The sequence below is a fragment of the Tachypleus tridentatus genome, unplaced genomic scaffold (genome assembly GCF_004210375.1).
Source record: "Tachypleus tridentatus isolate NWPU-2018 unplaced genomic scaffold, ASM421037v1 Hic_cluster_2, whole genome shotgun sequence".
NCBI classification, from domain to species: Eukaryota; Metazoa; Arthropoda; class Merostomata; order Xiphosura; family Limulidae; genus Tachypleus; species Tachypleus tridentatus.
The window spans coordinates 33,286,469-33,314,408 of record NW_027467782.1 but is presented as its reverse complement, the minus strand read 5'-3'; the positions used below and the strand labels follow the sequence as shown (position 1 = coordinate 33,314,408).

General features: G+C 34.1%; 1 protein-coding gene across 3 annotated transcripts; it reads left to right on the top strand.

Moving 5' to 3' along the window:
* The first annotated feature begins 126 nt into the window (after positions 1 to 126).
* On the top strand, positions 127 to 24,566 carry LOC143243209 (serine/threonine-protein kinase atr-like). Of its 3 annotated transcripts, none has more exons than XM_076487027.1 (7): positions 127 to 152; positions 1,691 to 1,730; positions 4,000 to 4,150; positions 4,417 to 4,507; positions 8,731 to 8,790; positions 23,500 to 23,639; positions 24,429 to 24,566. In XM_076487027.1, exons 1-6 carry the CDS (start codon positions 141 to 143, stop codon positions 23,587 to 23,589), a joined length of 444 nt encoding a protein of 147 aa, XP_076343142.1. In that variant the 5' UTR covers positions 127 to 140; the 3' UTR covers positions 23,590 to 23,639; positions 24,429 to 24,566. The 3 variants fall into 3 exon arrangements, with proteins under 3 accessions (XP_076343142.1, XP_076343141.1, XP_076343143.1); XM_076487026.1 differs by having other exon boundaries at positions 8,728 to 8,790; XM_076487028.1 differs by lacking the exons at positions 23,500 to 23,639; positions 24,429 to 24,566 and adding an exon at positions 16,631 to 16,714 and having other exon boundaries at positions 8,728 to 8,790.
* Positions 24,567 to 27,940: the final 3,374 nt, after the last annotated feature.

Here is a 27,940-nt window from a genome sequence, read left to right as displayed (position 1 = left end):
ACTTTTGAATGCATGTTTATGAAGAGATAAGCATGTCATTTTGAATAAACTGTGTATGCTGATTTTAGACTTAGATAAGTGGCAGGAGTAGCAGCATCTCGTCAAGAAGACCCCCACACTTCATGATTTGATTCTAGGTCATGAAGCAACTGGTATGTAAAATTAAATATTTCTTTATGTATGTAACTGTTAACCCTTTCCAGATGGGTCATGGGTCAAAGGCCACATCATTGCACTTGTCAACTTACATTCAAAATTTTATTGAACTACTATTTTATAACTTTATCTTCTTAAGTTTGGTATCAAACTGTATGTTAATATTTAAATTTTCATATTATACGTTATTTAAAAAGACACCTAAACATCGATTTTTGTGTGTCATGATGTGTTTAATATATGTGTTTTTATCTGATTTTTGAGTTATCTGTGAACTTTTAAATTTGGTTATTTGTTAGTAATTCAAATTAGCATATACTAAGGTAATTAGAGAACTGATTTTGTGGTCTTTATTTACTGAGTACTAACTTAAACATAATTAAATTTTATCCTGTGTATAGTATTATCTACTAATTGATTTGTTTCCAGTTGGTACAGCACTAAGTTTATAGATTTACAATGCTAAAATCAGGGGTTCAATTCCCCTCGGTAGACTCAGCAGATAGCCAGATGTGGCGTTGCTGTAAGAAAACATACACACACACACACTAATTGATTTTTGTTGTTTTTTATAAACTGGTAAGTCTATAACCTAGTTATTTTTGGTGAATTTCTGTTTTCTCAATCACTATGATTTTCTTTTACACAGATATACTATCCATTTATTTTATTAATTCAAGCTATGCTATTTTTATTAATCTATTCTATTACATTGTATCCAACATAAAATTTATACAATTATACACTTGTGCTTTTAATGTTTTAAAAAGTTGTCCAAAGATGATGAGAAGTCTTCATGACAACACTGGTATTACTGATGATGATCTTTTGCTTTCAGCATCTCTTCATCCTCAGATAACTTAACTCTGGGTGTACAAGCTAAAGAGGCATATTGAAAACTTCTTAAACAGCTTACCTGTTTGCTGTGGATGGACATACTTTGTCAGCATTCAAAACTCTAGTAAAGTATAAAAGCAAAATGGGGTACAGTTGATTTCAGATCTTGATAATGCCAATAGAAAGAAATAATTAATTAACATTATTGTTGAAGCCATTCAAGTTGCAGTACTTTTATGCAATGCTTAGTTGTGGTAGTTACACATGAAAACTGGCTCTAAAAATAAACAAACTGATTTTTGCTAAAGCAGTGAAGCAATGTTTTACAGTTTATTTCTGTTGTTGCCTTACAGAACATTGGGAGCTTTGGCAATGTAGGTACAAGTAATCTAAAGAGGATTATTGGTGATGGACTTAAAGATGATGGAAATGTTTTAATTCCATCAAAGAAATATGCTTACATGCTAATTTTAGCTACAGCTTATGAAGTCTCTTTTGACAAATCCTGTTTTTTTAAATATTGCCTTTAGAATTAAGAACTTAAAACTTGTATACTGTTATAATATGCATTATTAGCTGAGATGTTTATGCTATTCTAATTGTTATAACAAATTAATTAAATTTTGATTGTGAGACACTAAGATCTTGTGTCATGCCAAGTAAGTAATACTTTTGGCGATCGGTTTATCTTTTTCAGAACAAGCATCATAGTGTGAGAATTGACATTTGCTCAGTAGGTAATACCCTCTTCTCTAACTCATTTTCCATTGCATCAAGAGCTATGAAAGTTAACATAATTTCTTATAATGTTGTAATCACTCACACAAAGCATAACTTTTATAGTCTTTGATCTCATTTGGTTACACATCCCAGAAATTGTAAATTTGTAAATCAGACGCAATGTGACATGCCCACATATCACATCCTCTTGTTTCAGAAATTGCCAGTAGTTATCTGTGATGTTTAATACCACATTATGTGTAAATAATAGAAAGCCAACATTCTAAGGCTGGTGTAGAATCTCTAGCATCAGGGAAACATTTGCTAAGGCTTTGTTCTCTTAACATCTTTTATATTTTGGTTTTTCTGATTTACTTGCTCCTGATTATGATATAGTGACCTAATTTTAATTCACTAACTTGACAGGTTCTCTTCTGCCAAAGAAAATCCACAGTCAATCTAATGAGACTCCGACAAGGGGATCATTGTGATTATCAAATAGTACTTCTGTACGTGAAATCAGAAAACATCGTGTTTAAGTGTGTATCTTTATTAATAACTGTTTATACATACCCCTGTTATTCCATCCTTCATTGTGTGCACTAAAGAGAGGTTTTGTGCACTTTATATTTTAATGTGTTTAGTTATTCATTATGTAATTGGGCTGTAACAACCAGTTTTTTGTGTCTTAAATATGAAATGTATATTCTTGCTCACATCCAACAAAAGGTCTGGAAAACTGGCATCTTGAATAATTTCAGTGTCTTTGAAATACTTCTCTTGCTGCTGTTTATGAGCTAAGTACTCATCAACAAAGTTTTGCAGGCACATGAATTCATATTTTCTTTACTAACCAAACATTTCTTTCTGCTGTAATGGTACTGCTAGTGTGGGAATGTTTCTTCTATGTCATTCTGAAATCAAGTATTGTATTAGTTTTGAAGCTACAATTTCATATTTAGGCTGAATTTCTCTGTTATTTTATTTTGTTGTAAACAATTTTATTTTACTCTGTGATGACGACAAAACCCACTTGTAGAGAAAAATATATATGTAAAAACGGCTGGTATGAGTAGAGAAAGTTCTATGTACAGCGATGACTGAAGAAGGTTGAAACATTGTTCGCTCTTCTACATAATGCTTTCTCTACCCATACCAACAGTTTTTACATATATAATTTTCTTATACTGTGTAGTGTTTCAAATTTAATTTAAAACAAAATTTATCAGAGTGTTATGCATCAAAAGTTAGATCTTTCAACCAGCTTTATTGTTTTGACAATAAAGCTTGAAGCTTCAGACAAGTCATAATTGTCGTTTTGACATTAAAAATTGAAGCCTTGAACCATTGTTTTGGCACCAGAGTTACAGTTTCACACTTAGATCAAATTTACTTGAATCTTTTGTAATGCTTTGAAACTACAGCTCATTTTGAAAGTCCAGTTGGACATTCAAACCAAATTTCATTTTTTTTAGTGTTTTAAAATTATTATTTTATTTTCAGACTATACCCCATTTTACTTTACATTGCTTTAATATTACTACTGATAATTTATGAAATGAATGTATTTGTTCTGTTTTTAATAGTAAGATGTATTTAAAGTAAAAAATTACATGTTGATATATTTGGAAATTCTTATATAGTGGTCTCTTTGTTTTTAGTTCATAAATTCATATATGTGCATATATACATGGGTGCTCTTATCTTAAGCTATTTGACTTTTGTTAATTTTGTTAATCCCCACATTGCTATTTTAACCTTGTGATAAAACAAGAATACATGAAGTCACCAAAGACAAGTGAAGATATCATTTCACATGTATTTCAGATAACTTCTGGAACATTCTAATTAACAATTATTTAAATTGCAAGTTTTTCTCCTTGGTCTTGTGGATATATATAAACAAAATCTGTCATCATTATATCTAAATTTTAAATGATTCATTAGGTGTAACCTTTAGAACTCTTACTATTGTTAAAAATAAATTTGTTGTTTTATTGCTTGAAGTACTTAAATATAAGATCAAATTGTTTGATAGATTGTTTAGGCAGAATATTCATGATGAAACTTTGTGGAATGGACGGCTACTGCTTGTTGTGAAGACACAAGTCTAGAGGATGATGTTTCAAAAGTCTTCCGCCTTTAGTCTTAAAGACAAAAAGCAGAAGACTTTCAAAACGTTGTCCTCTACACTTGTGTCTCCACAATAGGCAGTAGCTATCAATTCTACAAAGTTTCATCAAGATCAAATTACTGAATTTCAAATTCTGTTATCATGTTTGATAGGTCAACTACAAGATGCATTTTCCTGTTATGAAAGAGCTGTAAAAGTTAAATCAGACACAATTAGTCACCATCAGGGTCTTCTTCGATGCTTGATGGGTTTAGATCAGTCAAACACAGCACTTACCTATGCTACTGGTCTTCTAAATGAGAGGTTTGTGTTTGTTTGTTTTATGCACACTTTTTAAGTTATTTTCATCCAACAGGAAATAGAGTTGCTTTCTTAAACATGGGTATTTCTTCTTTTTATAATTTGTCTAGCTATACACCTGACAGGAAATAAGATTCATTTGTTAATTATAATTATTTTGTTATATTCATAATGCTTTGTACTAGCACTAACTCTAAATAAACTTTGACATTTTCTGGTGAAAAATGTGAAAGTTTAGATAAATTTTCTTTGTTGCATTATTTTTATAGACCAGAATGGTCAAATGAGATAAATCCATTTCGTGTAGAATCAGCATGGAAGTTAGCAGACTGGGACGGCCTTTCTGAGTTCCTAAAATTGGTAAGTACGATAAGATCAAAAGTATTTTCAAATTTTAAATTAATGTAGTGGCTAGGATGATTTGTTAGCTACATTCATTGGCACAACTGTTTGAGCATAAATGTCTTCTTTATTTATACTTCTGTGCATAAATGTCTTCTTTATTTATACTTCTGTACATAAATGTCTTCTTTATTTATACTTCTGTACATAAATGTCTTCTTTATTTATACTTCTGCACATAAATGTCTTCTTTATTCATACTTCTGCACATAAATGTCTTCTTTATTCATACTTTTGCACATAAATGTCTTCTTTATTTATACTTCTGCACATAAATGTCTTCTTTATTCATACTTCTGTACATAAATGTCTTCTTTATTCATACTTCTGCACATAAATGTCTTCGTTATTCATACTTCTGCACATAAATGTCTTCGTTATTCATACTTCTGCACATAAATGTCTTTGTTATTCACACTTCTGTACATAAATGTCTTCTTTATTCATAGTTCTGTACTAGTTTAATTGTTCTTCTGATACAGAAAAGCATTGTAAGTCCTCGTTTATCTAAAGAAACTGTCCCAAGAGACATATCAGTTTGATTTGTTAAAACAGTGAGTGTTTATTTATCTCTTACTATGGAAAAAAAAATTAAAAAACTATTGTGCCTGCAACATGTATAATAAAATTGCATCATGATAAAATAAACTATAATTTGTACAATTTACAGAAATGAATAAAACATTGTTTTACAAGTAGTAAGATTAAAGTTTGTCATTTTTATATTTAAACTTTTATTGATTAAAGTTTCAATTAATAATGTTTTATACAACACATTGAAAAACTCATTACTGCCACTTCACTGGAAATTCGTGGTTTCACTGAAAGTCTTTTCACTAGAGATGTAGTACTGTAATATAAATAACAGTGAATCTTGTTTTATTTTTTATTAGAAATTTGTTTAGAATAGCACTTGCTAATAATACCAGGAGGTTTAATGACCCTTCTTGTAGAGCTGGCTGTCTGGCAGCAAGTAGAGGAGGAATCCTTTACTTACTTTACCAGTCGACTTCTGTTTATTTACTGTCCTGTTGACAAGCTCGTATTTTAGTTTTACTGCTGTATCATACAGTTTCCTTTCTTCTGAATGTTGTGAGGAATACTTTCTATGGTTGTCACTTTTGCCATATTATTGCACGTGGAGCCATATTCTTTCATTAGAATTGAGTGGATATGGCAGAGCTTGTTAACTGTCTCATTTACTTCTACCCCTATGTGGTATGGCATACAGTAACAGAGGATGGTCTTACTATACAGTTTCTTTATTTCTGTCATCCATATGGGAAAATACTGAATTACTGATATGATACCTTTCCTATACTAACATAATTGCTTTCCTAGAGTTGCGTTACACTCTCTTTGTATAAATTTTGCTTATCACTAGCCTTGAGACTTCTGTCCAGATTCATGTTTCCATGCAAATAAGTATGCAACAACCCTCCAACAGTAAGAGAGTAACACACTTTTCTAGCACAGCTGACTTCCTCCATTCTGAAGTATACAATCATCATTTCATGACTGGGCAGTTAAAAAGCATTGGGTTTGTCTGTTGGCAGATGTGACAGCTTTTGTACAGCAAGTGGTGGACAAGTTCATGAAGCCTCTGCCTTTCTTTTGTACATGACATATCTCCACTTATGTTTCTTGTTTGAGATGGAAGGAATTTTGTCAGTTTTTTTTATTATTACCTGCATCCTAATCATGTACCAATGCTGACTTGAAACTACCTAAACCTTTTTTATTCTTTTGAACAATTTAGTTTCCTCAAGTTTGTTTCATTCACCTTATTTCTGTAGAAATCTCCAATCTTACAATGGTGTTTTGGTTCATGCTCTTTTACTTATCTTTTCTACAGTTGTGTGTTTATCTTCTTCAGCATTATCCTTTCATATTTGGTTGATTTGTTGCTACCATTTGTTAGGAGCATAATGCCCTTGTTACTTAAGTCCTTTAACCCCACCCCTATTTTGTTCTCATATGTTTTCATCTGCCTGTGTAGTTTTACTAAAATATTGTAAAGTGTTTCATTTCTCTGTATTCTACATGGTATATCTCCCTTTCAGTGCAGTTTGGAAGTTCTTGCAACTTACCAGTTTCTAACTGCTGGAGTGGTGGACCATGAAGGCTTCGTCAAGTGCATGACAACTTTCAATCAGTAGAGAGTAGGGTGGTGGTGCTCTGCTAGTGCATATAGTGTGTATCCTTTTACTACTGAGCAATGGATGAAAAATTCCCAATATTGTATGGTTTTCTGTTAAACAAGTCTGCCTCGTGCATTTTACTCCTGGCTAACTTTTTCCCACATTTTACTATCACTTGAATATCAGTTTTCATGCAGTCTTGTGTTTGAGTCACATATAACCAGTCAGCATACGGCCTCCCATGTATGAATGATAGGGACCCTACACCTACCATGGACCAGACAAAAAATTCCTGACACTACATGGTTTATGACTGGAGTTGACCCACCATGTTTGCATTCCCTTTTTTTTTTACCATTTCCCAGGTGTTAAGTTCTCAGGTAGCCTTTTCTTAGTTGTGTACTGGGTCTTCAAACATTTGCCGTATCTAAGTTGCCAGAAAAAATGTTGCTTTTCCTTTCTGCTTCCTGCCATTGAAGTAAAGATTTTTGGGACCCTTCTCCTTCTGTAGACTAGAAGACATGTATTCAATACTACCTGGTTTTGGACTAGAGTTAACCTACCATGTACTTTCTATTGCACCTAGCTACTACACCATCAAGCATATCCATTTTCCATACTGGACTTGTTTTCTTGGTGACACGTATCTTCGCTACAGGTGAAGACTATACCCTGCATGTGTGTTCCTATGCTTTTGTAGTATAGGGTATTGTGCTCCATCTGTTTTCTTCAGGCACTTTCTGAAGGGAGTTCACTTAAGTTGCTTTTGTTTTGGTTTCTCCACTGTTTTAGTGTGGGATTTAAACTCTAATGTGAGGGAAGGTCAGATATTGTATTTAATGTTAAGGTTTTCCAATGTTGAAAATGTATTTCGTATAGGTACTTACCTCTGTCACACTTCCCACCCTTCTTGTTTACTTCCAGTACATCTTTACTTGAGTAATTTAAAGTGATAATTGAATAATTATTATAGATTATGCCAGCTGTGCTAGGATAGTACATCACACCCCTATTGGTGGAAAGTTGTCGCATGCTCATTTTTATACTACAGTTCATCAATAGCATGTGGAAATGTTAATTGAGGTGTGAGTCTCAAGGCTAGTGGAGAGTAACAAATTGTGCATGTGGAGGGCAGTACGACCTGAAAAAAAAATTGTTATGTGAGAGGATCTAAGTTTTTATTGCAAGTACATTTATGGTGTTGGAAAATTTTAACTTTATACAGTACTGCCTGGAAATTATTATCAGATATTATGTCATGGAACTTTCTATTTGCAGTTCCTTGTTTTCCATAATCTAGAAAACAGCTTGTTGTGTGGCTTCCATCTCTGTTCTTGAACTTCTTGTATAAGACTTTTTAAGTTTCACAAGAAGAATGTGTTGTTTTGCAAGACAGTAAGTACCCAGTTGTCTCTCTGTTTAATATAGGGACCATTTGTGAGTGTGTTGACAGATCACTGCTTACATTTTAAATAACTGCTGACAAAATTTTTCTGATTCCCTCTTTGTCTTCTCTCTCTATTTTCTGTTCAGGTTAATTACCACAGATTCCAGTGGTACCAGATGTTTATTTAACATGAGGAACTATGAAACAAGTTGGTGATCAGTTATCTTAATAGTGACTCTTTAACAAAGGTCCAACCATAACTGTATCTTTAGGTGCCATTTAGGTAGTCTCTTTCTTGATTGGTATCTGTAAATCATTGTGGAGCTGTAATTTCCCAACTAAAAAGGACAGTGGTTCAATGATAAACTTTCTAGAAAAGTTTATTTTTTATTATTTTACATTTAACTTTGAAAAAGTGAAAATTGCTTGATTCTGCAGAACACTTTAAGGAATTATAAACAAGGGAGAAAATACAAAAGATTAATAATTGGTGCAGCTATGTGTATTTTAATAGTCAATATAGTTTCAGTTAAAAGGTAATAAATGAAGTTCATTCTAAGAATGTGTATATTTTTGCCTGCTAATTGTTCCATGTTACCTGTACCTTAGTACAGTTTTGTAACTCCATTTTTTATTTATCAAATTTGTAGCAGATTTCTTTTGATAACTGGGAAGTTGCAGTTGGAAAAATTACTCTTTCTGTTGAAGAAAAGGTATGAGAAACTTTTAATAACTAATATATAGTCATTTATATAACAAGTTTAATATGTAGTAACTTATGGATGACACTTTTTTGCCAAGTGCCCTTGTTTCTTAATTAGTAATTGTAAAAATTACTAATTAAGAAAGTAAATTTTAAAGTTAGCTTATTTACAACAAACAAACATACTTATCTCAAATAATAGGAACATTTGTGTTGATCTTTCCAGTGGTGGATTAAAGGTTGTATGTGCTTAGTGGCTAATAATCTTTGAGGGTCCTACAATGGGCCTCCATTAAGACCATAAGCCCTAGGGCTGAGCCCCTTCTAGCCCCAACCTAAATGACCCATTGGATCTTTCAATTTAAATTATATTGTAGACTTTAAGAAAATGTTTATTGTGTTGCACTCTTGGTTTCACTCAGTGTCAAGCCTCTAACATATTTGTACCACACATTGCAAAAGTAATTGTTGAGCATTTTAGTCATCCTAAGTGGTGCTCAGCAATAACATATGGTAAATGTACATTTTTTATTCTTTAAGTTATGTTACATTTTGAAATTTGAATGACAGTATGATTACTTTCTAACATTTAATGTAGAATATCCTGTTTGTGAAATAAAATTTGGCATCAACATTATCCATGTCTGTTCTTCTGTAATTTCAAAATTAAATGTTGAGTTTTGTTTCTTTGTGCAACTTTTCAAACTGGAGACAGGCAAATGATTGAACAGAGACCACTATTTGCAATATATGATGTATGGTCAAAAAGTTCTAAGACTTCACTTTTATTGCACAGAACAATGTACATACATCAGTATTATATTATATCCCGTTCAAAGTAATCCCCTCCAGCTAATACACACTTGTCCTGATGTTCCTGCCATTTTCGAAAGCCTTCAACTTTTGTGTGACTAAGTTCTGCTTTCACACAATTGTGGATGGTTGGAATGTCATCAAATCACCTTCCTTTCAACTTAAATTTGATTTTTGGGAACAGAACAAAATCACATGTGGCAAGATTGGGAGATTACAGGGGGTGTGGTATCACAGGAATGTTTCTTTCTGCCAAACGTTCTTGAACAGATACAGCACTATGTGAAGGTGCATTGTCGTGACAGAGAAACCAATAATCATTTTCCACAGCTCGCAGCAGTTTCTTCTAATTTCTTCCCTCAAGCAAATTAGGACCTTTTTTATAAAATGCTTGGTTAACTGTCTGGCCATTAGGCACGCATTCATGATGAACAATACCTTGAACATCAAAAAACACGATCAACATTGTCTTTACATTTGATCAAGACTGTCATGTTTTTTTGGAAGTGGTGATGATGGAGATTTCCACTGGGGTGACTGAAATTTCGTTTCAGGGTCATAACTGTGTACCCATGACTCAATCACCAGTAATAATGATGTTGATGAAATTTGGATCAATTTCTAGCCTTCTTTTCAGATCCTCACACACTTGTTGATGGTGAAACTTTTGGTCATCCATCAACAGCCTAGGAAAAAAATTTGCAGACACTTGACACATGCAGAGTTTTTCAGCTAAAATCACATGACATAATGCAAAGGAAATGTTCAGTTTGTCAGCAATTTCATGAATAGTTAATCTTTGATGACTTTGACTATTTTCTTTCATCTCAGCAACCATTTCATCAGTGGATGATGTCGGTGATTGCCCAGAATGGTCGTCATCTTTGACTGATTTCTGGACATCTTGGAAGTGTTTTATCCACTGATAAACAACAGTTTTACTTAAGCAATCATAATTAAAAGCAGTTCTTAACATTTCAATGATTTCTGTTCCTACTGTACCATTTTTCATAAAAATTTGATGCAAACATGTTGCTTTTATTTTCTGTCCATTTATATTTCAACAGAAGCAAGAGATGCTTCTGTCTTTGAACACGGGTATAAGGTCTGGATAAGTGGTTTATCCGTGAGGTAGATCACTATTTGTACTTTGTACACACCTCAGTAAAGCTTACTGCCTCTACTGGCACCTGTAACAGAAGAAATCTTTTTGATCAGAACTCGTATATAAGATATATCAAGTTGTTTATGAGTTATGTTTGGAATATTATTGTGTGAGTAAACATTCAAATAATAAATAATATATATTAAAACAAGAACACTTGAGTTCATGTCCTTTTTAAGTCACACAGTTTGAAAAATTATGAGTTCTCTTACATAGTAAAAGTTGAGCTAAGATTGTCCATTTCATTGATTCCATAAACTGTAGTGGAAAACTATTTTGTAATTTTAAAAACAAATCGTCTTTTTTTACTAGTACTTATTAGTCAAGAAAATATAATATCAACAAAAGTATCATATTTTGTAATTGTTATTGTATGTATGTATATATATTATCTACACTGTATGAATATTCAAACTAAATCTACATCATGGGAAAAGAAAATGGCTCCCTTTAAAGAACTATGTACATCTACTTATTGTAGTTGTTGTATATAGTTGAAATCTAGTCATTTATTTGAAAGGGATGAAAATAAGTATGTGTATCTGTATCATAGTAATAGTTCTTAGTTTAAATTTAGCTATTTATTTGAAACAGATTAAAATAAGTATGTGCATTTGTTTATCATAGGTGTGGCTTTTATTTTAAATCTAGCTATTTATTTGGAACAGGTGACATAGAGATTTGCATCTGTTTACCTTGTTTGTTGTCAGGGTGTTTTAGTTTATTGTATATATATATATATATATATATATATATATATATATATATATGGGCTGGATTCCTTGTAGTTGGTGTGTGGGACTTGGCAACAAGTTTCAATAACAAACAAACAGCATACAGTTCTCTTGTTTCAGGTAATAATGTATTAAAACAATTAAAATGTATAAACAAATGTTTTTTTTCATTATTTGCTAGCACAGTTGTATCTAGAGCATTAAATACTTGTCTTCTTTTCATCAAAATCCACATAGCTTGGTCCAGTTACTTTAGAATCCAATTCACAAAACAAATTAATTCTTGTCTTCTATGTTGTTACAATATAGTTTGTGATAATTTCAAGTTAGAAATCACCAATATATGCTTTTTATGGCTAAACTCACAATCACACAGGCTAGATCTATCTGTTCAATCAAACTAACCCAAACTACATTTTTGACACACATTTATAACCTCACAGAGGTCTTAAACATTCTTCACATTATGAGTTATTGTGATAAAATAATATTCAATCAAAACAATGAGAAAAATTTAGAAGTTTCTAATAAAATAATGCAATAGTACAGCAAGTATAAATCACAGTCTGTGATTCGTACACAGAAAAGTAATTATAAACTACTGCTACTAAAAATAACTAAATTGAACACTCTCTCTTATACTACTTAAGTAATAACACTTACATTAAACTTAAACACTTGTGTGGATATAACAATAAGCTTCTCTTTAAGAAACGTGTTTACAATTATTTTTTTGTACTATATACAAAGACTGTTTCCAGTTCATCCAAAAAATCTACTCATACAGTCTTGCACCAACATTTGCAGTCCTCTTGTTGGATTCAGTGTGGGACCAGAAGTTCTTGGGGTACAATACCTAACTCATGATTATTGCACATTCAGTTTTATAAGTCAAGTGGTTGATGATTCATTTGGATGATGAACTCCTTCCATACAGACTGTTGAAGAAGTTCCAAATGTCAGTATGGTGGCCAAACACTTCTTGAGTCACAGATCTCACTGCTCAGTGTCTTTCTGAACAGATCCCTGAGTTTCTTCAGATGGTTACATCGTACACAATGTTGGTGGGTTTTTTCAACATTTTCTCATCAAGAAGTTGAATGCTGCTGCTGAATTGATTAATCCAGATGGCATCTTTCTTGAATTGGTACCATTCATCAGGTGTCAAAAAGGCTGTCTTCTCTTGAAACTTTGCCAATACACTTTTCTGAGATTGACCTTAGTGAAGAACTTGGGCCCATTTATTTTCACTGCAATAGCATCTGGGTTGCCCATAGGTTTGGAGCCAAATTCTGTCATAAAGTTTATTTTCTGGAAATCTGTACAGATGGTTGTGAGACATTCATGGTCTTCATGATTACCACCAGTGAACAGTAAACTTAATTCAAAGGCCCAGTTATTCCAGCTTCTAACATTACTTTAACTTTTAGCTTAATCAGGCTTTTATTATGTAGAACATTTGGTAGGGCTTCACTTTGACTGAGTTCTTGGTCATGGTCACAGTCTGTCTGGCTTTATCTGTCTGTGGAGACAGGTGCACACTGCTACTTCTTTCTTCAATTTGTCATTAATTTCTTCATTGATGTTGACACTTTTGTACATGTCATCTACACCCAGTGGTCTCAGATTTTCATTTTTTTTGTGTGTGAAAATTACTAACCTTCAGATGAGTTTGTTGTGTCTTTAAGGAACAGAAACCTTCTTTCTGAAATGTTAATCCTTGGACTTCTTATCATAGAAGCATTTCTGTCTGACATCGGCTGCATACAAACTTGTTTGAGTGAGTTGACAAGTCTTCTACAGTTGGTTTCTTAGGTCTAACACATATTGGTATATGCGCATCACTTCTGACTCTTCTTCTTCTGTGAACAGTTTTCACAGTATCCGCATTGGACCTCATACTGCTCTTCCATGCAGTAACATGAATACTGAAAATCTTATATTTACATACGAGAATTATTAATAAGCAAATACTACTGCCTGGAGGTACTTGTCCTGGTCACGTGGTCTTTTCTTGAACATTTTCATCATGCTCTTTAGGACGTCATCAACTGTCTTGCAAAGAGCTGCTTAGTGCTGATGAGTCTGCACACCTCTTGAATCAATTTTGAGGTAAACTAGGTCCCTCTGTCACTTGAGACTTCTTTTTAAAACCCTTCTCTGCAGAACACCTATAAGGAAGGTTTCTGCGAGTTTCTCTGTCTTTGGTAGTGCTATGGCTTCTGGGTAAAGTGTTACATAGCTACTATCATCACATACATATTGCTCATGTCAGGTGTTAGTTGTCCAATCAAGTCCATGGCAACTGTGTTGGATAGCACTCCTATAAGAGACATTTCATCTCATGGCTCTATGGCTACATTCATTCTAGGTAGAGTCCCTTTATTTTGTATGCCATCTTCTTTATTCCTTGGTGTCATTTCAAAAGTTACTTGTTGGCCAACTTCTTCATTACTTGAGTCTAGTGCTTTGTTGGTACAATGATCTGTTTAACTTCTGGTAGAAGTGCTTTGATAGATCTGATACAGCACTTTCTTCTGATTCTCTGTTCTGTATATCCTTTTTTTCCTCATTTTTGTGCTCAATTGTCTCTTAGACATTGTTTCAAAGTTTCATCATTGAAGGGTCTTTCTTCTGTGCTTCCTTCAATTCCCATAGACATACATACACAATGTCACTTTTTTGAGATTTGCAGAGGGTTGATGTTTTGTTTGCTTTTATTTTTTTGAATTCTTGTGGTGACTGCAGATACTTCATCAGTCTCCTTTCTGTCTGGTTCCTTCAAATTTCTGTTGTCAGGTATATTGCTGATTACCATGTCATAGATGGGTGCTTTCTTATGTGTTGTCTCAAGGTCTCCCACATAGTATGGAGTTTCCCCTTTATTGTTACTATAGGAAACTTTCTCACTGTCCCATCAGTCAGCACACATATATGTACTTTTGCCATTATCTGGTCATTTGATACTAGAGTAATTCTCACTTCTTCTCCCAGTGTTTCATTTCACTGTCATGTTCTTGTTGCCAAACATAGTGTTCACCTACTGATAAGTTGTGATTGATCCGTTTGTTAATTTGAACTGACTGTCATTCAAGTACTGTTTAATCATGAATTATTTTATGTGATTTCTGGCAACATTGACAATCATTCTTCTCTAGTATCTTACTAGCACCATCTTTGTAGGTAACTCTAACTGCTTGATTTGAGATTCTTGTTGGTTGCAAACTTGCAATCATATCACAATATGTCTCATTTTCTAACAAGTGTAGTATCTCCCATTTGTCTGACGACTTCTTGTCACCTGTGGTGGCATCCTGCTTGTAATCCCTCTTCTTGGCTTTGAATGGTTATGATTGGATTTGCCTGTTATGTTCTACCCATGGGCTTCCACATACTATTTTGCCAGCTTGATCATCTTTATCATGTCATTTGGTGCTCTTTCTGGTACAAAAAATGACATGTAAGTGGAGTACATGATAATGAATTATTCATCTGTTAGTAGGATTACCAGTCCTTCAAAACTATCTTCACACTTGGCCATGTAAATTCACCTTGTGAAATATTGCTGTAGACATGCCACAAACTGAAATATAGTTTCTCTAGTGTCAACTTTGCCTTTTCTAAATTCTAACAAAAACCATCCTATGTAATTTCATTGCATTTCAGCAAGGCAATTTTTAACATATTCTAGTCCATGGCATCTTCTGATATTACACCTACATACACTTGTAGTCCTTTTACTGTGAAAAGGAAACTAAGCCAAAATGTCAAATTGTTTTTGTCCCAGTTTTGACCTTGAGGGGTGAATGTTTCACTTCTCATTAGATCATTCATGTTGTCTTTCTATTCATCAAGTTCTGTCAGCCCATTGTTAATGATCCTTCAATTTGCTTGTTAAACTTAGTGACTTCAAGTTGTACTGTTATATTCTCTTTGTTTTTTAGTCTCTCCTCTCTCTCAGTTTCCAGTTTTTCATTTCTTTTTTCAGCCTTTTTTTTTTCTTCTCTTCTTTTTTGTTGTTTGTTTCTCTCTTTATGTCTTGTTGTTGTGTAACAAACTCTCATATATCACCATCTTTAAGGCTAAGTTATTTGCCCTTCACCATCCACTTATCAAAGCCAGTTAAAATGGTGTATATGTGGCCTCTACAATATTTATTCTATTGCTTCAGCTGTGAATTTATAGGCCTATGCTTTACAGTAAGTGTCTGACTTGTTGGCATTTCAACAGTGAAGAAACAGCATAGAGTTCACTTTTTTTTAAATAATAGTAAATTAAAGCAAGTCAAACATATATTCAAATGTTCATTACACTGTTGGCTATTACAGTTGTATCCAAATCTTTAAATTGTTGTCTCCTTTTCTTAAAGCTCACACAAACTTGTTCATATTATATAATTTTTACTTTGTTGTTACAATACAGTCTGTGATAATTTCACTTCAGAAATAGCCAGAATACACTCTTTATGGCTAAACTCCCACTCAGACTGTCTAGATATATCTAAGTGACCAACTCAAAGTGCATTTTGGATGCATATTTGTTGTCTGAAAGAGGCCTCAGTTGCTTTACACAATGGTCTTCATGGGATATTATGATGCAATAATTTGTGATAGTGTGAAAATCTTGGAAGGTTCTACTGACATGATTCAGCAATATACAACAAGTGCCAATTCACAACAATTTAATCAAAGTATGATACATGCACAGCTATGTAACAAACCTGTGGTAAACCATCTCCACAAAAAATAAGTTAATTTAACACCAAAGATGTATTCAAACTGTTTAAATCTACCTGTTCATTGAGAGCATATGAAAATAAGTTCATACCATGAATGTGATGTTATGTAGAAGATCTTGTAACATAAATTTTCAATTAATTTTGATTTTTGCCATTGGTTATAATCATACACAACATTATAGCAAAGTTCTTGAGAAAACTTAGTTTCCTTCCTGAGTTTTAAAGTATAATCATAGTATAAATAAACTTTTGTATCTCAATAAGAAAATAAATGCTTTAATTAGCAAAGATGTATTTCCAACATTCAAGTGCAATATATATTTTTTTAATATGTTAGTAATGTAAATGTATTTGGAAGAAGTGAAGAGGCATGTCACTTAAAGATTATTCATGTCTCTAGGAAATATTCAAAATACTTTTTGGATTGATGTGGTAAATTTTGTTCCACCCTTGATTATCTCACATAGTGTAAAATTGTAAGAACTCAGCAGCCTCCATGGAAAATGGTGGTTACAGTCACGTTCTCAGGTAATTATATTAAATCTCCATTTATATAAAAGTATAAATCACCATACATGTTATCATGTTCTTCAGTAATTTTTTATATCTACTAATAAGGAAATAGTTAATACCAGTGTGGATTCCACCATGGTCTCAAGTGATTGCAATTGATTTTATTTCTATTTACAAGATAAATTGTATGTACCAAGGTAGATATAATGTTCTCACGTAACTGTTTTTATCACATTATAAGAAAAGTGATGCATTTCATGCTTACAGAATTAAGAAATAAGAGTTTAAATGAAAGTAACTAACAAAGGATTAACAATCATATTGACAAAAGTCTTAAAGAAATGGGGACAAAATAAACTGAAGAAGCAAAAATATAAAAGTTCTGAGGAGAATGGTACATATCATTGTGGATATCTTTGAAGTAATTGTTTTAATGTCTAATTACATGGAGAATGGTACATATCATTGTGGATATCTTTGAAGTAATTGTCTTAATGTCTAATTACATGGAGAATGGTACATATCATTGTGGATATCTTTGAAGTAATTGTTTTAATGTTTAATTACATGGAGAATGGTAGATATCACTGTGGATATCTTTGAAGTAATCGTTTTAGTGTCTAATTACATGGAGAATGGTACATATTATTGTGGATATCTTTGAAGTAATTGTTTTAATGTCTAATTGCATGGAGAATGGTACATATCATTGTGGATATCTTTGAAGTAATTGTTTTAATGTCTAATTACATGGAGAATGGGACATATCATTGTGGATATCTTTAAAGTAATTGTTTTAATGTCTACTTACATGATGAATAATATTTACCATTGTGGATTTCTTCAGGTAGTTGTTCCCCTCATTCTGGATTCCTGTGATTGGTGAGGGGACCTCCCAGGGGAGGTTCTGTTCTTTTAGTTTACCTCTTTTGGGATCTAAAGATCCACCAACATGTGTGTTGTGCATGGTGACCCATGAAGAGGAGGAGAAGATCCTGATGGTTGAGGGGTCCAACCCTAACATACCACTGTGGCCTTGAATTCCTGTAGATGGGCAGCCTTGGGGTGGCTCCCCTTGGGTCAGTTGGCTGGTTCACTTGGCATAGGGTTAACCAAGTACCGGTGTTGGATGTTCTCAGCAGGTGTTGTGGACATTGTATCTGATGCTGGTGTTTGGGTATAGTGCTCATGAAACCCTGGTGTTGCTCCAGTGTTCTTGTTTGGCATTGTAATGCATCCACTCATAGGGCTTTATGGTGGGTGGGGACAGTGGACACCGAAAAATTCATTTTTTATTATGGACCATCCAAATAAAAGTTAACCAAAATAGTGAAAAACAGTTTATGAGTAAACAATCACATCTTGAAGATTCTGAGCAGCAATCTTTAACATTTGCAACTTCTGTACCTTATTTTATTATACTACATTTTCTTTCAGACAAACCTTTAGGGCAAATGTCTCCCTTTTTCATTCAGAAGGGACCAGAAGGTCTCACTGGCTCTCCAAAGTTGGTCAGAAGGATTCGCTCTTGTGACATATTGGTAGAAATATCCACATCTCGAGCACAGTGAATTCCTCTTACATTCCAAGGCAATATACCTATTGAGGTTATGCCTCATTCAACTTTGAATTCGTAACAAGAAGTTATTGTTGATAAAAGGAGTTGAAGAACATCCTGAGTCAGAGATTCCCACTGGTTTCTCCCACCACAAGGAGTTTCTTCAGTAAGGTGTATCTCCACTCCCAAAGATGGAATTTTGATGCCGATCAATGTCCTCATTTTAACATTTACATCACAGCATCCACCTACTACCAACAAGGCAGGTTATTTTAAGTGCAAGTTACGGCCATACATTCCAAACCCTCTCGGATAGTTCCAGTGTCAGCCATTTGATCACTCGGAGACATCATGTCTTGGTTCCTTGACATGTGCTCGTTGCAGTGGCAAGGATTATGGTGCCTATGAGTATGAAACAGACCCTTGTTGCATCACTTGCAATGGCTCTCACCCATCTTACTTTTATTCTTGCCCTAAATGGTTGGAAGGAATAAAAAGGTACAGTGTTTAAAGATGATTCAAAACATTACTTGCCCTGAGGCTTGAAAATTGCTATCTACCACTTTATGTTTGACTTATGCTGATGCACTTCATTCCACTACTACAGTGGGAGTGCAGACAGATCTCTCTGTACCTTCAAAAGAATCATTCTCAAAACAAACAGAAAGTCTTCTGACATCCATGGTTAAAAAAGTTAATGAATCAATGTCAACACCCATCTTTGTCTCTAACATTAATTTCAGCAAACCCCAATATCTGCTTCGTTTGGTTTTGGTTACACTTTCTTCTCCTTTCCCAAGGTGCAAAATGATCATTTGTTTGCACCCTAAGTCACTGGAATCCTCTTCTTACAACAAAGACTTGCCCAATCAACCCAGGGTAGGATCCATTGAGGTTGGTAAACCTCCCTCGAATAAAGACAATAAAGAAATAAAACATGGTCTGCACCCAATTTGCCTACACATAAATAAAAGTAGCCACCTTGATACAATGGAACTGTTGAAGTTTACATTCTAATCTGGGTGACATCAAAACACTTATTTCTTCCTACCATCCTATATGTCTTTCCTTGCAGGAAATCTTTCTGAAACTTGCTGATACAATCACCTTTCAGCAGTTTTCTTTGTACAGAAATGACAGGCTGTGTGATGGACAAGTGCATGGAGGGGTAGCACTGTTGGTTGATCAGCATGTGCTTACCCTGTCTTTGTTACTCAACACACTTTTGGAGGCTGTAGCCATTTGTGTTTCTTTGTGTCGTACCATCACTGTTTGTTCTCTCTCTACCTGTTGCCTAGAGAGACCTATGATCAATCAGACCTTGATGCTCTCATTAAACAGTTGCCATCTCCATTTTTAATGCTGGGGGCTTTAATGGAAATCGTCCCCTCTGAGGAAGTGCTGATATTGATGAGAGGGTCACTCCGTAGAGTGTATGCTCTCTGATCACAACTTTTCTCTCTTCAATAGTGGTTCTTATACTTATTTTCATGCATCTAATCAGTTCTTTACTGCTTTTGATCTCTCCATTTACTCCCCTTCACTATTCTCCCACTTTTCATGGAGGGTTGATAATAACCCATGCAGCAGTGATAATTTTTCTACAATTTTGAGAGAGACTGGCTGTGGTCAATGCCACCCAACCCATGTGCACCAATGGAAAAAGGATCAAGCAAACTTGCTCTCTTTTACTGTTCTTACAGAACTTGATCCTGCCATCAATAGACGACTGTGTGACAGAAATAACTGACTGTATTGTACAGAAAGCTGCTCAAAGTATTCCTAAAGCCTTGACATGTTTTCCACAATATCATCATCTGTGGTGGAATCTTACCTGCCACATGGCACAGAAGACTCAAAAATGGACGTGGGATACTTTTCATAGGTATCCCACATTCTCGAATCGCATCGCTTTCCAACAGGCCCGTGCACATGCTTGGTGGGTAATATGTCAAAGCCAGAAGGACTCTTGGATTAAGTTCACAACCAACATATCTTTTATCACCAGTTGGGCAGAGTAATCACTTCTTTCCTTTGAGCTGATTGTCTCTGTGACTATAATCGTCCCCTTACACTGGCTCTTCATCAGTCTGTCAGTACATTCGGTTGGACCTGATGATGTGCTCTATGAAATGCTGTGCTATCTCTCTCCTGCTTCTCTTGCTGTTTTTCTGATTGTTTTCAACCAGATCTGGCAGGAGAATGTTTTCCTGATGCCTGGCACTGAGCTATATTCCTATCTTTCTCTAAGCCTGGGAAGGATCCGAAGATTCCTTCAAACTACCATCCAATTGCTTTGATGAAATGTCTCTGTAAGACCTTAGAGAGGATGGTTAAAGTTCGTCTTGTTTGGGTTTTTGAAGAAAATAACCTCCTCTCGCCCACCCAGTGTGTGTCCTAACGACAGTGCTCCACCATGGACCACTTGATTCAACCTGAAACATTAATCAGAGAAGCTTTTCTCAAATGACAAAATCTTGTATCAATATTCTTTGATATTGAGAAGGCTTGTGACACAACATGGAGGTATGGCATTTTGCGAGACCTCCATATATATGGGTTACTTGGCCATTTACCCATGTTTATTAAAAAATTTTTAATGGACAGGTGATTCCAAGTTCATGTGGGTTCAACACATTCCCGTCTTTATCTACAGGAACTTGGAGTTCTTCATGGCTGTGTTTTGAGTGACACATTTTTCAGTATAAAGATTAATGCCATCACTGAACTACTCCCTCTTACTGTTGCATACGGTCTCTATGTCAATGACTTTCACATTTCATGTCAATCATCAAACATGCAGTATATTGAGCGACAGCTACAAACTGCCCTCAATTGTTTTCTGAAGTGGATCACTGCAAACAGTTTTAATCTCTCTCTCTAAAACTGTTTGTATGCACTTTGCCACCAATGGGGTATTCACCCTGATCCTGAACTCAATATTGGTGAAGTTGTGCTAACTGTGGTCCCTGAAACAAAGTTCTTTGGGCTTATCTTTGACTGTAAGCTGAGCTTCATAACACACATCAAGCAGCTACAGGTCAAATGTACAAGAGCACTGAACATCCTCCACGTCCACTCTTTCACATCTTGGGAAGTGGATCAATGTTCTTTGCTAAAGATATATCAGGCTATTAGTTGATCAAAACTAGAGTATGGATCACTGGTCTATGGCTCTGCCAGCACCTTGGCCTTCAAGATCATCATCAGGGACTTCAGCTCTGCACCAGGGCTTTCAGCACTTCCCCTGTTCATAGCTTATAAGTAGAATCTCATGAACCTTCTTTGCACCTCTGCTGTTTGCAACTGTCTTTACTGTATGCTTCAAAACTTCAGTCCTTATCATAACATTCCACCTGGGATTATGTTTTCCTTCCTCAGTGGGCCATGTTTTTGCAAAATAGACAATCAGCCATTGCTCCTTTTGGCCTTTGTATCCAAGTACAGTTGGATGAATTGGGTCTATCCTTGGATAACATTTGCTGTATCCACTGGTCAGCTCATCCTACCATGGCTTATTACAGTCCCAAGATGTAACCTTTCTTTAAGTCATCTGAGAAAAGCAGACACTCCTGATTGGAAATACTGTATGTTATTTGCAGAACATCTTTCAAACCACCCTTCCATTCCTATTTATACAGATGGTTCAAAATCAGGTGACTCTGTGGGCTCAGCCATGGTTTGGTGGTTGTGCAGAGAATCCTCTCTACAGTTTCTGTGTTCACTGCTGAACTGTATGTCATTTCTCTTGTCCTGTATCACACAGAAGCTAAGCAGTACTCAAATTGTACTATTTATACTGACTCGCATAGTTCTCTACTGGTCCTTGAATTGTTTCATCTTAGTTCTTACTGATATTCAAAATCGACTGGCCCATTTCTCTTTAACATCTACTTTTGTCCAGTGTTTCTAGATACTGGGCCACATTGGTATTTGCAGGAACGAGCTTGGTGACACTGCAGATAAATCTGTCTGCTCTGGCTCTATCACTGCTGTTTCTGTTCCATACGTGGACTATGGTCCTGTATTCAAGGCTCAGCTTCATGCCAGTTAGCAGTCGACTTGGAGTGAGCAACGTGAAAACAAGCTTTTCTAAATAAAACGTGCTATTGGACTTTGGCTATCTTGCTTTCTTAAGGACCAGAAATGGAAAGAGGAAATTGTCCTAACTAGACTACACATTGGTCACAGTTTTTTAATTCATCGTTTTCTTTTATCTGGGACTGATGCACCAATGTATTGTCTGTTACATTAAGCCACATTTTACTGTTTTGGTGTCATTACGACTTAATTATGGCACCATTTTAAACATGTTTTGTCCCAAGGTTTATTTGTTAGATATTGTTATTGGCAATGGTGACATTGTCCACCTTTGAAATGTTTTTAGTTGTTTAAAGTCTATTAATCTTTTTAATGCTATTTAAGTTTTTTTTTGTTTTTTTTTACTTTATATATTAGACATTTTTTTGATGTGATTCACTTTTAAGGATCAAAGTACATCTAGTTCAATCTAAAATTAGAAAATGGCCATAACATCCAATAACTTGAAACCAGGAATGGAAAGACCAACTTCAGGTGACTAATGCTACTTTTTAACTACCTGTTGGTCATTCTGGCAAGTTATGATAATTATAATTATGCTATAAAAAGTCCTTCACAACTTGTATTACTGTAGTTTTCTTCTTACTGCTGTAGACTAGATGTAAAAGTTGGATTTAATGCTATTTGTGTTTTTAATTCAAAAATGTAACTTTGTTTTGTTTTATTTTAATTTCCTTTAATGAATTTTAATAATTTTACTTTACTTTTAACTTTTAACCAGATGTTTGGTGCACATAGCCTGGTTGCTAGAACACCAAATCAACCAGCCATCCATGTAATTGTTTCCATGTCTAGTTGCATGGAAATGTTACATTATATTTGGGGGTATCATCATATCATCAGATATTATTCTTTTATCTTAGTAACAGTGAATTAGAAGTATGTTTTTTATTATGCTGCTTTCAGCTGTGTTTTCTTTTCATGCTAAAAAATGTTTAAATGGTTTAGAAAGATATTTAACATGATTCTCTATCTCAGTTGTGTTTTTCTTTTGTTAGTTTACTTTTTTTATATATATATACTAGTTTTTCTGTATTCGTCAGACACTGAAATGTAGTTTAAGATTTTAGGGAGTATGTGTTTGTTTTTTCTTCCAGACTACACATGTTGACAGATATGGAGAAAGCAGTCTAAGTTTTTACAGGTCTCTGCCCTTCATTTCAAGGAAGCTACTCCTCAGTCAGTAGATTGAACTCCACTCTTAGAAGAGTGAAGAGGAAGAAGAAAATTGGTTCAAGTATGTGTTTCAGGTTTTACTTTTATTGCAAATAGAATATATAAAACTGCAGTCTCAAAAGCTAGGAATGATTTTTTTATCTAATGATATTGATAATTTAACTTATAGTTTGTATACATTACTGATTATTTCTTTAAAGCTTTAAAGATACCAAATGAGATGTGAAGAGAAGAATAGAAAGCACTTATCATTCTTGTTTTAAAAAAAAAGTGTCTCATTATATATCGGGAGCAGCTACTCTAATGATAAGAACTTCAACATTTATATCTTTGATATTGTACATTTTTTAGGTACGAGAACACATTTCTGAGTTTAAAAACATAAATTGTTTAAAGCAGATTATACAATATAAATAATAAAGAATCATTTAATGATCATATACACAAACGTTTTAAAATAATTAGTATACTAATAATCAAAGTCTACATTAAAACAAAGATTAAAATTTTATTAATCTAACCTTGAACAGGCACTTATAGTTCTGTTTGTCTCTCTAGAAATAATTAAAAGTAATATAGAAATGAAATTTACTGAAATACCATGACCCAAACTTAAAGATATACCATTTTAATTATAACAACTGTTTCATTGGTTTTCATATAATATTTGTCTATTTTTACTTAATTCTTTATTTTAAAGGCTAAAATTTAGATGAATTATATTTTATGATTATAAATGTTTGTTAATTGTATTTAACTTCCCTTTAAACAGTACTTAGTAGAGGAGATCTTGAATTAGAAATAATATTTTGTATTCATGAGTGTTTTTTTTTACTTCTTTGTTTTACAGTCCTCACTTCGTTATCAGGAACCTCTTCTTAATCTGTACCGGGTTCTCCTTACAATAGCCAAGAACCACATTCCTGAGCAGACCAAAAAAGATTGATTACGAAATCGTAACTTGCTGGTTACAAAGTGCAAAACTTGCCAGAAAGTAGGTTTTATTACACTGCAAATAAATTCTTGTAATCACCTCATCTGTACTGTTCCTTTAACTTTTCAGTCGATTATTAATCTGATCTATTCTTTCATTAATATCATATAGTAACATACATTTCTCTGAAATGTGTATGGAGTATTTCAGAAGCATCAGACCTGGAGGTGTTGTAACATCCCCACTTTTACATATTTTACATGCATAGCAACTGTAAATTATTATATCAATTTTCTGGTGAGGACATGACCTAAATCTTTACAGACTTAGCTGACTTTGACAGCAGGGGGGAAACACTTTTAGCAGCTTCTTATACTTTAAATTCCTCGTTGTAAATTTTGCGTGTCTAGTCAAGCACTCCACCTATTTCTCTCCTTCCTGCACCACTAATACTGAAGATATCGCATTGAAAAGTTCCTAAACCTGTCAGTGCATGCATGTAGAAGTTATTACTCATTTCTAATTCTTTGTAAGACATTATTGAGCTTTTATGTACATTCTCACAGAGAGAATATTATATAATGTGTTTATGGGGTATCATTTTCTTCTAACACTTTGTTCACATTAACAGAATCATTCATGTTTATTAAATTATTTTAATTTATAATCACAGTAAAGTTATATATTAGTCTCACAATTTATACAAGTTGCACACCTTGGTTGTAAGCTTCTGATGAAAATTTAAACTAAATGCAATTTAAAAAAAAACAAATTCGTAATCCAGTTTACTGAGTTAAGTTGGGGGAGTATTTCTCATCAAAATCTGACTTTTTGATTCTGTTGTTAGTGTCACATAGTAAAATGTTAAAGAAATAATTTATGATCCATGATGGTGAGAAAAACCTGCTACATAGAGTTTTTCTCTGCCCATACCAGCCGTTTTTACATATATATTTTAATTATGCATTGTCACTTTAGCCTAAAATTATGTCAAGTTAAAAGACATGTATTATTTGTAACCCAGTTATAAGTTGTGAAAGAAAACTTCATATTTAAAATGATTCTATCTTCATAGATAAGGTCCATAAGTTTTATACAGGAATGATCAAACAAAAGAGGACATTACAAACCAAATCATACTGTTTCAAAAATAATTTTGTTCACCATCTGGCATTGCTTTTATTTCTCTTTTTGTCAACAGTATGATAATGGAGATTTAAATGTGTGCCATTACTCAGAATATTGTAAGAACCATTGAACTTTGTTTAGAATAGATTATTTTTGAAGTTGCTTAATTTTTAGGGATTAGCTTGATACCAGAGTAGCAAAATGTCCAAAATCGTGAGGGTACAGACCTCAAACTTTACAGAAACATGGAGGCCTACTGATGGATGTAATGAAACTAAAGCTTGTTTCAGTTGTTCTGATAGATATTTGATTATGTTCTTCTATCTCACATTTTCTGTACATAAGTGAATAAATACAACATACATGTTTCAGGGGACTGTAAGTCTGGCATAAGAGGTGATGAGGATAACATTTTGTGTGTGTGTGGATTGATATGGTTCTTGTGCAGAACTGGGTTTGAATATGAAAATGATATTGTATTGATAATTTGACAATTACCCCACTAGCAGGGGACTGTGATGCTGAACTTTTAGGTGATCCTGGACATTCTGGAGAGAATTTAGATTTGCTTTTTCTTGTGCCTTCCTTTCATCTGTTTGCTTCTAATGAGGCTAATTTTGATCACCTTTTACCAACTTCTTTTCTTTACTTAGTTCATTCAGTGTGTCATGTTTTTTGTCATTACTTGGTGGGTTTTCCTTGGGGGTGGAAAGGTCTGAAGGTGAGTACTTAGTCCTCCCTCCATTCCCTAATACTGAGGCTCATATAGAGATGTTTACTGCTCAGTTTGGTGAGTACTTAGTCCTCCCTCCATTCCCTGATACTGAGGCTCATATAAGAGATGTTTATTGCTCAGTTTTGTGAAGGGACAGCTATGTCTTGTCTGCCATGTTTGTCAGAACAGCATGTTTAACTCATTATCATGAGGTAGATACACGTTTAGACTCTCAGAGAATAGATCAGCTCCTGAAAATGTTCCATAAAGAAGTTTATGCTTGATCTGAATATATCACAGTTTTGTAGGATTTGTTTGACCTTAACTAACACTAATATTTACTGTATGGACACTTTTTTTTTCTCCTCATTTCAGTTGTCGACTTCAACACTTTCCTGAATTTCGTGGCTGGTATTTCATTGAAACATATTAGAGGGCATTTGTCTACTTACTGACAACCTCCATGTGTTATATGAGTCCTTTTTCTCAAACTCTTGATTTTTGCAGGCATTCCAGACCCTTCATATTGAAGAGCTTATGTCACCCATCTGCATTCGTCTTAGTTGTTGGTTGCTTGACTTTCCTCAGCTCTTACAGGAGGTCTAGTTCCAATGTTGTCCTGACCCTAACAACAACCCCTAGTTTCATCATTACTTACAATATTTTATGCCCTTATCTACAGGGTTCCATGTTCAATTGATTGGAGTATTGCCAGCAGTGTAAATGACTACTGTATTCCTTTGTGTCCTGTGGGGACTCATCTACATTAATTTTTTTGTACATGTAGAAAACCGTTACCACAGATCCATGGGTACTACAGGCCCTTGCATCAGAATTGATCATTCATTTCTCATATCCACTACCATTTTTTCATCATCTTATAGTATTTCACTTCCTGCAAGTCCTCAAATGTTTTAACTTCATTCCATCCATGGTTATCAGAGATGTGTTGGTCATTGGAGTGATTGAGAGAGTTGTTTCAGTTCTTACTAAGGTTTATTTCTGAATATTTGTTGTGCCCATATTGTCATCAGTCTTTTCATTTGAGTCAATTCCTAAATCTTCCACAGTTCACGGTGGAGTCATTCCTCATTCTATATTGGTGTTTTTTTGTTGGGAATGTTGTTGACCATGTTTAATGTTGCTAATGCCTATCTACACATTTCCATGGTGAAGTCATCCTGCTACTATCTATGTTTTGTGCACAAGGGTTTGGTGCTGCAGGTCATCTCTCAGCCCTTTAAACTCACACTGGTTCCATATGTTTACAGTTTATAGTTCATGTTATTTTCTTTACCCTATCTCAAAATGGAATCAGTCAATATTAGCTATCTCGTAAGCACCAGAAAAAAACAACCAAAAAAGCACCCATCTTTTCTTTCCAGAATGACTTCAAATTGTAACATAAACCTACATTCTTTTATCCCAAGAAGTTTTAAGCTCATAGCAGAATAAATCTACTTATAATTAAACCATTATCCCACCATTATAAGATGTTAATCACCTGGAAACATTCAGCTCACGTTACATTAATAAATTAAATTTACTCGTGAGTTGCTTGCTCATGAAAAAAATATTATTATTA

Excerpts from the sequence above, each read along its gene's own strand:
- LOC143243209 (XM_076487026.1), top strand. Across the intron at positions 4,151-4,416 it reads ACTGGTCTTCTAAATGAGAG|ACCAGAATGGTCAAATGAGA; the intron begins GTTTGTGTTTGT and ends TTATTTTTATAG. Across the intron at positions 4,508-8,727 it reads TTTCTGAGTTCCTAAAATTG|CAGATTTCTTTTGATAACTG; the intron begins GTAAGTACGATA and ends TCAAATTTGTAG.